This window comes from Leptopilina boulardi, unplaced genomic scaffold (genome assembly GCF_019393585.1).
Source record: "Leptopilina boulardi isolate dan_hultmark-lab unplaced genomic scaffold, ZJU_Lbou_2.1 LbouV2_324, whole genome shotgun sequence".
In the NCBI taxonomy this organism is placed as follows: Eukaryota; Metazoa; Arthropoda; class Insecta; order Hymenoptera; family Figitidae; genus Leptopilina; species Leptopilina boulardi.
In genome coordinates, this window is record NW_026137890.1 from 143,341 (window position 1) to 158,006 (window position 14,666).

Sequence of the window (14,666 nt, forward strand, 5' to 3'; positions counted from 1 at the left end):
TTAGAGACATTGAACACTCGGATAAATAGTTTTCCATTCAATGCTTGTACAAATAAACCCTCGGAAATTTCTCATAATAGATTAATCAGTAAATCTAATCTGAAAATGTCTGCATCTGAAATGCTGACCTTCGTAAGGTTCTTTGGTCTTATTATTGGTGATTTGATTTCTAATAAAAATGATCAATGTTGGCAATTGTATAAATTCCTGAGGAAAATTATAGATATTCTTTCTTCACCACGTCTCATTTCTTGTGATTCAAAACATTTGAAACTGCTGATAAAAGAACATAATAAATTATATGTAAAACTATTCGGTCCACTAAAACCCAAATTTCACAATTTAATCCATTATCCTCGTATATTATTAGAAAATGGACCATGCATTAATTTTTGGGGCATGCGATTTGAGTCTCGTCATAGAGAGATAAAGGCAAATGCTCAGGTAACAAACAACAAAAAAAATCTGCTTATCACAATTGCAACGAAACAAATGTTGCAATTTTGCTCAATGCTTCATGATTTCAATTGCAAAACAGATGTTGTTTTAGGTCCTCAATTGAATAATGACTCTACAGATGAATGTTATAAAGAAGTAAAAATTTGTAACATTTCTTACAAAATAGGAAATTTTGTTGTAAGTAATTTAGAAAGTATTGAAAAGGAATTTGGAAAAATTGTCGAAATTGTCAGAGTTTATAATAAGATTTTGTTTAAGATTCAAATCTTTGAAGAAATAACATTCGATGAACACTACCATGCATATATTGTTAACCCATTCTACAATAAGTTTAAATTGATTGACCAAAATGATTTGCCTAAAGCTCCGCCTTGTTTATATGTCTTCCAAAACAATACACATTTCATCGCAACAGATTATATGTTATAAATTATATATGTTTCTTTGTAATAAACAAAAATGTACTAGAGAATAAAGTGACAGTTGAAATATAAACATCTCGATCCCCTTTTTTTATATATATATATACCTGAAATTATTATTGATAATTGTTGAAATTTTTAAGTGTTTTAATTATTTTTTAACATTTAAATGGACGAAATTTAAACAAAAGAAATATTTAGATGGCTTTGGTTTTTGTATATTTATTATAATTTGAAGTTTATTATAATAAATTACTTTTTCTTAAGGGGTAATTAACACATTTTTTGTATTTTATATGAAACAGTTAAATTAAATTGTAACCCTGCTAAAAATAAAATCACAAAACGTCAAAAAATTAGTCAGGATCTCTGACGTTTTGAGACTGTTTTTGTTACGATTGCAGTCACAGAACACCACAATAAGTGAGGTTTAGTCAAAGAATCGTCAATAGTAGTCAGATTTTTTATGAGGGTCGGAGACCCTTTTTTTGGCCATACCATAAATCATTAAACCCTGTGACTATTTGTGATGTTAAATGACATTTCTTTCTGTAAAATAGTTTTGAAGATTCCTGACTTACTTTTCATGAATTCTGACTACAAATATTTAAAAATTAAAAAAAATCAACATTTTATCATTAAAAAAATAAATTATCGTACAACATTTTTTTATCTTTACGTTACACATTCTTAATTATTATTTTTACAATTTATTATATTTATTTACTCCTATCGAAGAAAATCTCGCAAACGCAGGGAATCGAACTCACAACCTAACGAACGCAAACCGAATACCTAACCCCTGAGCTAAACTAACCTAACTGAGATCTTAAAAATAGAATACGGTTTTATGAAAATAGAAGATCTTATTACTTTTTTTCAATTTTATCAACATATTTTGTTGATAATTATTATTATTATTTTAAAAAAATTTTATAATTTTTAAAAATTAACAAGTAAAGTTAAAATAGGTATATTGTTATATTGATCAAAAAACATTTGTAGTCCAATTATCATATATTAATGTATTCAATTAATAAAATTTGCTTCAGCAAATATTTAATTAAACAAAAAATTCGTATGTAAATATTATTTGAATTCGAACTTAAAAGAATATGTGTAATATACAAATAAAATAGTCTAGAATAATAAGATACTGTCGGATTGTCTCAAGTAAACTCTGAGCGAATTTTATCAGGTTTTTCGCTCACGTTTTAGCACATTCATTACTATTATAATTAATTATAATGATAAGAATTAATTAATATGCATATATTAATTACTATATTATTAAAATTCAATTTAACATAATTCTTCCACAAATCAACTAAATAATTACTAATTTTAATTTCTCTTTTTAGCATACTGCACTATAATTAGATGTAATATTTGGTTCAAATCAAATTTATATTTAGTGAAAACTGGATCAAATTCGCTCAGAGATTGATTGAGCGATCAATTCATATATTCTATTTTACAAGAGACCAGAATGTTTTTGCTCATCTAGTTGTAAAAAAATAAACTTTTATGTGAAATAGCCAGCGATTTCTAATTTTTTTCAAATATATATATATATATATATATATATATATATATAGAGTTAACACAATGGTAAGAATAGGTTTTCAACATATGTTGCTTTCTTATAACTAAATGTAAGGAAACTAGCTTACTGTAAAATAATAAATACAAATTTGAAGTAGGGACTTTAAAAGTATAGTCGTAGTCATTGACGCCTTCCCTTTTCTGTCCTTGTCTTACAAACGTGATTCCATATATATTATATGTACGTTAGAAAAGGACAAAAAGAAAAGTATAGGCCAGAAGGATCTTTTATGGTTTTATGGCTTTTCATTGCAAAATTAAAAATTGTTGCATTTGAAAAAAATGATTTTTAAATATTATATTCGTAATGTACATGTTAATACAATTACAACGATATAAAATTTTTTGCAAATATTTTTAAATTATTGAGAATTAATTTTAATTAATGGAGTATTTATTGTATAATCATTATGTAATTTTAGAGTTTTTACATAATGTTTTATATCATTGGAATCGTTAAAATCTATAAATTACAAATATAACATTTAAAAAAATATTTATTTAAATTTAAATAATTTTTTATTTTGCATTAAAAAGTCATAAAACCTGATGGACCCTCGAAAGGACCCTTCTGTTGGAAAAAGGGAATATATAATATAATAGAGTTATATGGTGGGTTTGAGTGGCCTTGGTACCTCTCTTGGAACCCTTTTTACAAAAAAAATAAAACGTAGTGAGAAATCGTCACTTTTTAGAAAACGTCAGGCCCATAAAAACTATTTAAGTCAGAATTAGTCAGCAGCATCACAGAACATCAAAATAGTCTCAAAACGTCAGGATTTCTGACGTTTTGAGACTGATTTCTGATTTTATTTTTAGCAGGGAAATTCTATTTACTAGAAACTTTAACTAAAAAAATTAAAAAACATTTCTTAATAACATAAAATTATAATTTTTATTTAAATTCAACTTTCAATTGTTTAAATTGTTGGCACGTAGGACTTTTTACGGCGCGAGTGCCGTCAGGTTAACGTTACAGTCCGTGAGGTATAGTTCCTAAAAAGTGGTTGTGCAGCCATACTTGTCTATAAGACAGTTGCTCACCCGTACGGTAGCTCTGAGCACCCCTAAACGGAATCTCAGTCATACTTTGAGTAAGGGAACTCAGCGGTCTCAACGCTGAGACGTCTGCTCACCCGAATTTCTTTCAGTGCAGTACCAAAGAAAAATAAAATTAATTATACAATATTAATTTTAAGATTATTTGACCCTCCAATATTTTAATTCGACATTTTCAGTCACTGAGCAATTTCATTTTGACCACCAATTTTAATTCAAAGACCCTAGAATTACCCTTGAACCAAATTTAAGTTCAATTTATTACCATTATTAATTTTTTATATTTTGTATCTTAAAAAGTTTCATTTTTTTGTAATATCCCGGTTATGATACGATGTAACAAAATAACTGGTTAGAAGTAGATCAACATTTAAAAACAAATTTTATTTCAACTTCCTGTTTAAAATTTAATCACTTTCAAATAAGCGAAAAGTTGAATCAAAATTTATAAAATACGAATTTTTAAGTGATTTTGTAAAACTTAAAATAATTTTCGATAGAAATAAAAATTAACCAATTTTATAAATTTCAAGATTAGAAAATTTGTTTTTATTAATTTTTGCAACTTTAAAACTTTCAATTATTTTTCTAAATTCTAATGTTAAAATTTGATTTATTGACCTCAAAAATCTAGCTACAAAAATTTTAACAAAGTTAAAAGAAAAATAAAAAATATTAAAATTTTATATTTTCCAAATTTCTTGACCCCTTTAAATATTTTTTAATTTTAATGCTGAAATAAGATTAAATGACCTCAAAAACTTTCAACAGACGGTTTAGCCTGGGTTTAGCAACAACAGTATGATAAAAGTAAAAAATATTTAAATTTTTGAAAAAAAATTTTTTTAGCAATTTTAAATTTTCTGGTTATTTTTCAATTCTAATTCTAAATATGTGATTTGTAAACCTCAAAAATTTGCATGCAAAACGTTTAACAGTAATCTGTCAAAAAAGGAAAAAATTTAAAAATTTTGGATTTTTCGATTTTTTGAAAAAGTGCCATAACTTTCGCCCATATTAATATTTTTTGATGGGCTATGGCTATAAATTTAAGTTACGAAAATACCTAACAGCCAGCCAAATTTCACTTGAATCCGTTCAGCCGTTTTTAAGTGATGCCCGGACAAAATATTGCGTACAGACATACATACATACACACATACATAATTTTTTTTCACATAATTTTTGGAATTCTTACTACTTGAAATGAAAAATTAAATATGAATTTCCAAGATCTGAGCAATGTACAGACAAAAGTCTGATCTTATTAATATAGATTAAAAATACTAAAAAATAATATAATAATAAAAAATTATAATACTTACTGCAATGTCATTGCCAAACGAATTTCCGATGGTATTGATCTCCGGCGAATATTACTTTTTGTCAAACGTGATTTTAATAGTTTGTGCAAATCATTAAATTGGTCAACAGTCACGTGTAACAGTTTGTAATATTCTTCTTCGTCATATTCTTTAAAATAAGAAAATAGAGTTGCAAATGCACCATACCGCCTTCTAACATTTTCCCGAAGATGAGGTTTAACCCACCATCTTCGATAAACATTCCTTTTTTTTGCAATTGTAAATATGCATTCCACAACTGAATGAAAGATAAACATATCATCAAAACACAAATAATCGACATTATTATAGTCTTAATCAAAAATAAGCACGCTGTAACTACTTGAGGATAACATTCAGACGTACGTTGGGTGAGAAAATCTACTTAGCCTATAACGACGGACGGGATAAAAGAATATTAGATATTGACACGATTGTTCACAATTAACTAAACCAGCTATGAATTTAAACTAAAGACATTTTAACACATCATATCGAACATAATATGTAATGCATTTAATAATACATAATTCTGCAATTAATAAATACTAATAATAATGGTTCCCATGTAACACACAAGTTTTTATTTACAAAATAAATTCCACTTGATTTTAATAATGCATTCAGTTAACATATTATATATTATAACGAAATTATTGAATTAATTTAATGTATTAATTAACAATCCCTTTTTAAGTTACAAAAGAAAACCCAACGTGATAATTGTTAGACGCCAGCCAATTTTTGAATGGAATTGGCAAACCAGAAAAATCACAAGATAACCCCAAAACTCAAAATCAATCAAATAATCTCTCAGAGGAGATTCTGTCAAGAACAAAAGTCGTTAAAAGGGACACGACCCTTGAGACACGACACAACCAAAATTGGACTTACCCACGACGACAAAATCAGCACACAGCTTCCTCACGGCAGGTCCTCGTGGTCGGTGAAAACTCGCCGGTGTCGGGAAAAGGGCTGATTAAATATACACTTTCACACTCTGTATTTACTTCTTTATTTCGAATGAGTCGAACTCTGTTCGACTCCTTTTCTACACACTCTATTCTCTACACAACTCAATACACTCTACAAAAACTCAAACAAAAACGAAGACCACAGTACCTCTGTACGCGTCCATTGACAAAATCTATTGATTCTCCTCTCTCGATCCCTTCGTCTCCGTCTAGTTCCGTAGGTGGCCGCCGCGATGGCGCCACGTCCCGGACGCCTGCTCTGCCTCATCCCTCAAACCCCATTACGCGCGAAACTCATCCCCAGTCAAACTTACATTGTGATGAATTTACTTCGTCACAATATAAATAGTATTAATATTATACTCACCTTTAATTTTGACGTAAAACACTGTCATTATTTTTGTTTAATATACAATTGCCATTATACTGTATACACTCTTGTAAAAATAAATATTCATCGCACAAAATAGATCTCTTAACCAAAGTTGGCACCCCTGCATTCATTGCGAGCGACATGCTATTCTCGGAACGAAAAGTCGGTCCGACGTGGTCGTTCGAGGGAAGTGTGGAATCCCCTCAAACAGCTACACTAGCGCCACAGTTGAACTAACGTAAGCGTGACTCGCTCTGAAGCAGTCTCTGTTTTGACAGTTTATTTCAAATTATTTAATTATTCTGATATTTTTATTCCGTTTGTAAAATAATTTTTAAGCGTTAAATAAAGAAAAATAATTTAGAACACATTGAGTGATACAAAGCGAGTCACGCTTACGTTAGTTCAACTGTGGCGCTAGTATAGCTGTTTGAATCGCCAATAAGGCTTTCGGCCCTGGGCCACGAAACCCTAAAACTTAACAATGCTTTTATATTTTAAGGGGGTGGGGGTATGGTTAATTCGGTGTAAAAAAGGCATTTTTTAAATAATTTTTTTCGGTGATATAAAGTGTGTTACTTTATTAACTTAACTTCCACATATTAATACAATATTTGAAGTATATTTTCGTAAATTCTCATTGAAAAATATTGCATATTCAACGAGTGACAGTAAATCTTTTCAGGCGCCTCGTAAAAAATGGATTTGCGGTGTTCAACGTCACTCGCAACAGAATCATCTAAATAAAAAAAACATTTTTTTGTTAAAGGAGATGTTTTTCGAGAGGTTTTTTTTTATTTTTCGCAGCACTTGAAACTCAAAAACTCGATTTTCGCTGAAAAAATCGATCTATTTTTTACTGTATAATTAATAATTATTTAAAAAAAGCTCTCGTAGTAAACAGAAAGAAGAAGAAAAATTTGTCCTGTATGTTTTCGAAAGGTTTTTTCTTGCTCTTTCAATTGGTGCAAAAAAATTTTTAAAATATTCAAATTTTGACCCTTTTTTTAAAATTAAACATTTTTTCGAATTTTTTTTTTAAGTTCGTTCCTTTTTATTTTTTTTATTTATTTTTTTTTGAAAGCAAAAAATGTGTATTTTGGATGGTCATAAGTCCTAAATTCAATGCTTTTAGAGATAGATGTCATTAAAATTAACTGTATTTTAAAAAAACTCGAAAAAATCAGATTTTTAAAAATTCATAACTCGAAAATTTGAGCACTTATAAAAAAATAAAAAAAATACGTCAACCTTTTTTTCTATAAAGATCGAAAAAAAATATATTTACCGAATTTAAAATGTCATATGTAAATCTCACGTGGAATCGCCTATATATATATATATATATTCTATAATTATATATTATTATTATTGCACAATCTTTTTTCAATTTTTCAGAAAACATAAAGAAAAATTATTTTAATTCATTAACTATTATTAGAGGTGAAGTAATCAAAAAATTGAATTTTGCTCAAATGTATTTTTAAACTAAATCATATTTTTAAATTAAATTTTAGGGAAAATAATTTATTTAACAAAATAATTTTTTTTTCATTAATTTGTTTCTATTTAAATCACAAATAAATTTTATATAAAATTTTCATAAAAAATGAATTAATTACTTAAAAAAATAAGTTTGCTTCCTAATTTTGTCATATGTAGTCTTAAAATTAGTTGTAAAATAAAAATGTGTTACGTGTATTAGGTGTAAGGTCAACATGATGTACTGTTTCAATTCCTATATAACAAATATATAACAAATTTTCTTCGTGCATTGATTGACTATATCTGTAATTGAATGCAACAAGGCCCGAAGCAACAAAGTAAACAGTTTTTGAGAAACGTTTACTTAAAATTGGCCCTTTTTTATTGATTTGAGTTGTCCAGTAAACGAAAAAGGATTGACGTGAATTGGACTGAATTCAGGAAGAGCTTTGATGAATCCCGTTTAGCGAGAAATACGACTTGGAGCTATGTTGTCATTCTCCCGAATTCGACAAGCCTCTATTGAACTGACCAATTTATTATTTTAATTTAATAATTGAATGTAAAATAATAATAATTACTATTAAAAAATAATAAAAATAAAAAAAATTTTTAGATAATTGATTTTTTAAATTTTATATCTTTTATATTATTTTATATTTTATTATTTTACATAACTGGCTTTTATATCAAATATAAGATTGCTGTGTGTACGGAACCCTCGATTTCATGAGTAGTACGAGTGTTCATGTTCATTAATGAACTTGTACATTTTCTTGTACATGTTCAAGTAATGTTCTTGAACCAGTTCAGCATCCGGAATTGAAACATGTTCTTGTACCAGAACTTGTACAAGATCCTGGACAAGAAAATATACTTATAAAAGAAAATCTACATGTTCTTGTACATATTTTTTTGTGCAGATTTCATGTACATTTTCTTGTACCAGATGTAGAACATGTTCTTGTACATGTTCATTTATGTATTTTAAATTAAAAATTAAAAACTTTAAAGGCTGCGCAGTAGTTTTATTAAGCCTTTACAGGTACGCAATAATTTTTAGCATGCATAAGTGAAAAGTCTTAGTAATTATAGCTTATCAAAATTTCAAATTTTTTTCAAAAACATTTTTAACCAATGTTTTTGTACAAGAACATAAACGTGTTATTTTTTTGTATTACAAATTTTTCAAAAAAAGAAGTTAATTATTTTTGATGCTAAAATAATTTCTAACACTAATATAGTAGTATCCCTCTATATAGGCAACCTGTTGCGTAAAGTCTATTTTCTATGACAAGCTGTTAATTTTTATCACGGAAATAATATTGACGTTAGCGAAAACATCGAATCCTACCAAACCAATTTTTACTGAATTCCATATTGATTATAGTTTTTTGATAAAGAGACCTTCTTTCGATAAAATGTCTAGATTTTTGTTTTAAATGATCAAAGTGAAAATTTTTAGAAAAAAAGGGGAAAGTGTTTAATAATTTTTGTTTACAAAATCCAGACACATTATCAAAAACATAACTCTTTTCCAAAAATCTATAGTAAATAAAGCTTTATGAAAAAAATTTGTTTATTAAGGTTCGGTGTTTTTACAAGCGTCAATATTATTTCCGCTATAAAAGTTGACAGTTTGTCCTGGAATTTGGACGTATCGCTATAGGTTGCCTATAGAAAGGAGTATTACTATTATACAATAAAAAATTCTTTTAGAAGCAAAAATTTTGAATGTTATATTATTAAAAATGAATTAATTATTAATATTAATTATTATTCTTATTATTAATTTTTTAATTAATATTTTTAAAAATTTCTAAAAAATTTCCTTACAAATAATTTTTTAAATTTGAATATTTTTCACAATAAAGTGTTAACAATTTTTCTAAATAATTAAAAATAGTGTATAAATTAAAAAATTACTATTAATATAATTTAACAATTTTTTTATTATTGTATCAAAACTGATATTATTAAAAATGTTCGGTTACAAAAATTTGTTTGTTTACTTTATAAGATTTCGATACACAATAAACTATTATTCCTTTCTGTAGGCAACCTGTCGTGGTAATGCCATATTTTACGACAAGCTGTCAACTTTTATCTCGGAATTAATATTTACGAACCTAAAAACATTTTACACAGCTAAACAATTTTTTTCTTAAATTCTTATTTATTATATTTTTTATAAAAAGCATTTTTCCCACTAAAGTTTCGAAAACTTCTTTTTATTGAAAATAACTAATTTTATAATAAATTATGTTTTAATATCTCTTCTGTCGTCATCTGTATTCTTCCTTAGAAAACTCGTTTAAAACAAGATTCTCGACTCAAATTCTCGCGTGACAATACGTCTCTTAAGATATTCGTGAGACATGTGACGGCCATTTTCTGTGGCAAAGTGTCAGTTTTAATATTAGAATTAATTTTCTTGCTTAAAAAAACATCGAATCCTGACAAACAAATATTTTCTAAAATCCTTATTCACTATAGTTTTTTGATAAAGAGCCCTTTTTTGTAAGTGTTTGGATTTTTTTTTAAATTGATAAAATTAAAATTTTTAAGAAAAGAGGGGAAAGTATTTGAGAACCTCTGTCAGTTGCTCCGTTCAGCACTCTTAATAGTATACACGGAAAGAAGATTACACTTAAAAACACGGTGTAAGCACTTTATTTCTAAGTTGCGACACATACAAATAAGGTGCTAAAGTTGTCACCATCTTTTTCCGTGGATTTCAACGCCCTCTGTTGGTGCACGCATGCGGAATTACCACACTGAGAGACCTTTTGGACTGCAGCGAAACAAGGTAAGTGACAGCAGCGCCACTATGGTTTTGGTGTGCGGCGGTACAATTTTGGGAGCGTGACTGTCCAAAATGTTGGTGAGTAGCTCACCGAAATAGTGGGGACGCCACATTCAGTTTGTAGCTGTACAAGTTTTTGGCAGTCACGCGCCCAAAAATGTACAGCAGCAGCCCAAACGTATAGTCTCGTAGCTTGCCAACAGAATGCTCTGCAGCCCCCTGTCGAAAGTCGGCTACGGTGCAAAAGGTCTCTCAGTGCATGCATACATAGAAATTTTCGGTGCGTACACCTGAAAATCCTGTGCCTGCACTGGATTTTACCGTGCTTGGCCCACTGTTTTTATCTGTCAAACAAGGCACTGACTTTTTAAGTGTAACCTTCTTTCCGTGTAGTCGTAATCATTGACGCCTTCCCTTTTCTATCCTTGTCTTACAAACGTGATTCCATATATGGGTGATTCTCCGCGTAGCGCACGATTTGGTGTCTGAAACTTTAAAAATATTTTTTTATCGAAATGATAAATATCAATACATATTTTTGAAGATAAAGTGTCAAGAAATAAATATTTTTTATAATTTTTTTTAAACAAATTAAAAAAAAAATTCTTTGCTTTTTGAATTCAATAAAATAGTTGAAATTTGATTTAAAATGTTGATGGGAATTTTTGGAGTAATTCACAAAAATATGTATAGCGCGAACGACAATTAAAAATTTTTATTTCGGTAATTTACGGAAATTTTCGAGGTAATTTATGCGGTAATTTATAGAAATTTTGTCTAAAATTCATAAAAATAAGTAAAGCATAAATCACAATTAAAAATTTATAATTTTGATAATTTACGGAAATTTCCGCGGTAATTTACAAAAACATATATAGCGCGAACACCAATTAAAAATTTTATTTCGGTAATTTATTGTACATTGTACATTGTAATTAAATAAATAAATTTATGGAAATTTATACGGTAATTTAAAGAAATTTTGGCTATAATTCATAAAAATATGTAAAGCATAAATCGCAATTAAAAATTTTAATTTCGGTAATTTATGAAAATCTTCACGGTAATTTACAAAAATATATATAACGGGAACGACAATTAAAAATTTTATTTTTGTAATTTATGGAAATTTATGCGGTAATTTATGGAAATTCATACGGTAATTTATAGAAATTTATTTGGTAAGTTATAGTGAACTTGCCGGATGCCGGTGGAGACGATTTTGTGATGCCCTCCAAGACGCGAAAAACCAATGCTGACGATGGATTGAGGCTTGATTGTAGATTGAACGCCCAGCGTGGGTAACCCAGACTGAAAGCAGCCTTTATACCACTGTCGATCAAAATTGGTTCAAGATTGGTTACCAATGCTCGTCTCATGCTAGATTCAAGACTAATTGAATCCTCATGAGCACAGCCTAGGAGTCCAGTCTAGATTCAATCTTGAATCAACTTCCGACTTAATATTCGCAGCTTAATTCAATATTAATTATTATCTTGTATAAAATACAATTGTATTGAGTAATTATTTATATACGTTCAATACAAATTAAAAAACATATTTTTACAATTTTTGTTAAATACAATTTAATATATTTTATAATTATTAATTAATATTATTTACATTAATATATTGCTATTTATTTCAATGAAAGTATTCTTTGTTTTTTTATAAATAAATATTTCATAAATATTATATTTGTAAATACAATAAAAATCATAATAATTATATTCAACACATTTTTGAAAATAATTTCTTTTAATAAATTTTGTTTTTTAAGATTATATTATAATAATTTATTATCTTTATTATGTATTATTATATATTATAATATACCTATAATATTGTAATAATTAAAGAATTATTATTTAATACATTATGATGATAATAAATCTTTAATATAACGTAAAAAACATAATATTTACTATAATTGTATTTTCAAAAATACAAGTAATTGAAAATACAACAGTTGAAATATTTTCAATTTTATATTATGCTTTTATTTTATATTTTTATTGTATTTATAAATATATAAGTTATTAATTTAATAAAAATAAAAGTTTATGGGACGTTCCACGTCAAACGAAACAGAGCTCTAGCCAAAAATTGGCTTGATAAAAAAAATCGTTTAAGGGCTGAAAAAACTTGTACACTCTTATACTTTCGAAAGCAGATAGGCGATTTCAGAAATTCAATATGGCGGCGCCTGTAGATGTGATATAAGTCATCAATGTCACGATTTGACAAATACAAACATGAATAAAATTTCCAAAATTAATTAAATTGAATCAAAAAATACACTTTTAAGCATTTTTGGGGTCGCTGAATACGAATCTGAAGTCAGATTTTAAAAATTCAAAATGGCGGATCCAAAATGGTGGTCGATTTTTAAAAATTTAATATTTTTCCTCGAAACTTGCTACTTGGGGGTCTTCGGGGTCGTAGAATACGAATCTGAAGTCAGATTTTACAAATTCAAAATGGCGGATTCCAAATGGTGGTCCATTTTTGTTAAAACTCAATTTTTTTTCTCAAAACTGGTTACTCGGGGGTTTTTTGGGTCGTAGAATACGAATCTGAAGTCAGATTTAAAAAATTTAAAATGGCGGATTCAAAATGGTGGTAGTAACCAGTTTTGAAAAAAAACGGAGTTTTAACAAAAATGGACCACAATTTGGGATCCGCCATTTTGAATTTTTTAAATCTGACTTCAGATTCGTATTCTACGACCCAAAAAACCCCCAAGTAGCAAGTTTTGAGAAAAAAATTGAATTTTAACAAAAATCGACCACCATTTTGGATCCGCCATTTTGAATTTTTAAAATCTGACTTCAGATTCGTATTCTACGACCCCGAAAACCCCCAAGTAGCAAGTTTCGAGGAAAAATATTAAATTTTTAAAAATCGACCACCATTTTGGATCCGCCATTTTGAATTTTTAAAATCTGACTTCAGATTCGTATTCAGCGACCGCAAAAACCCCCGAGTAACCAATTTTGAGAAAAAAAATTGAGTTTTAACAAAAATCGACCACCATTTTGGATCTGCCATTTTGAATTTTTAAAATTTGACTTCAGATTCGTATTCTACGACCCCGAAGACCCCCAAGTAGCAAGTTTCGAGGAAAAATATTAAATTTTTAAAAATCGACCACCATTTTGGATCCGCCATTTTGAATTTTTAAAATCTGACTTCAGATTCGTGTTCAGCGACCCCAAAAATGCTTAAAAGTGTATTTTTTGATTCAATTTAATTAATTTTGGAAATTTTATTCATGTTTGTATTTGTCGAATCGTGACATTGATGACTTATATCACATCTACAGGCGCCGCCATATTGAATTTCTAAAATCGCCCAACTGCTTTCGAAAGTACAAGAGTGTACAAGTTTTTTCAGCCCTTAAACAATTTTTTTTATCAACCCTACCGAAAGAGTGGTACTGGAATGGTACTGAATCGGACTTGGCTTGAGTTCCACTTCAGTACCACTACCTGATAACCCATAAGAAGACATTTTTAAAGTACTTTAACAATAGTTTTAAAGGTATATAAGATCAACAAACCGTCTCTCATGATATACGTGTAAAACAGCAAAAAAACATAATAGTTTGTAGAAAATTTCTGTTAAGTTTGGAAATTATATTGCAATCCCTCCTTGAACAATAGATCCCTAGGTCCTTTGTTGAAGGATTAAAATTTTAACCCGAGTTTTATTGCTTAAAAAATTTGTAATTTTAATAACTCAACTTTAAAAAATATATATTCAGATTCGTTAATATTTCCAGATTATGAATATCTAAAATTTATCATAAAATAATTACATTTAAAAAAGTTATAATTTATCTCGTATACCTTAAGTTTGATAAAAAAATGGACATCATTTTTGAATTTAGCTGACAAAGGAAATATCATATGCATAATAATGTATGAAAATAATATAAATCCATGAAAAACAAATATAATATTGAAATAAATATAAAGTTTTAGTTTAAACATATTGAAAAAGCTAGTCGCTTTTCACTTTTATGAGGGTATTAACGGTAACTCGACCCTTTTCGCAGGTAAATTTCCCAGTTCCATTTCAGTACCAAAATGCACCAAATTAGTACTGAGTTGGTACTGAGATCTCAGTTCCAATTTC

General features: G+C 28.1%; 1 protein-coding gene across 4 annotated transcripts in view; it reads right to left on the reverse strand.

Annotated features, from left to right (window-relative positions):
* LOC127284326 (uncharacterized) overlaps nucleotides 1-14,666 on the reverse strand; it is a 70,056-nt gene that overhangs the window by 11,428 nt on the left and 43,962 nt on the right. Inside the window, exon 5 of one of the 4 annotated variants that reach the window (XM_051309718.1) lies at nucleotides 4,871-5,147. The exons of the other annotated variants lie outside the window; for them this stretch is intronic. Within the exon in view, the coding sequence (XP_051165675.1) occupies nucleotides 4,871-4,881 (11 nt within the window). The 5' untranslated portion in view covers nucleotides 4,882-5,147. The remainder of the gene's footprint in view (nucleotides 1-4,870; nucleotides 5,148-14,666) is intronic. 4 annotated transcript variants of the gene reach the window in all.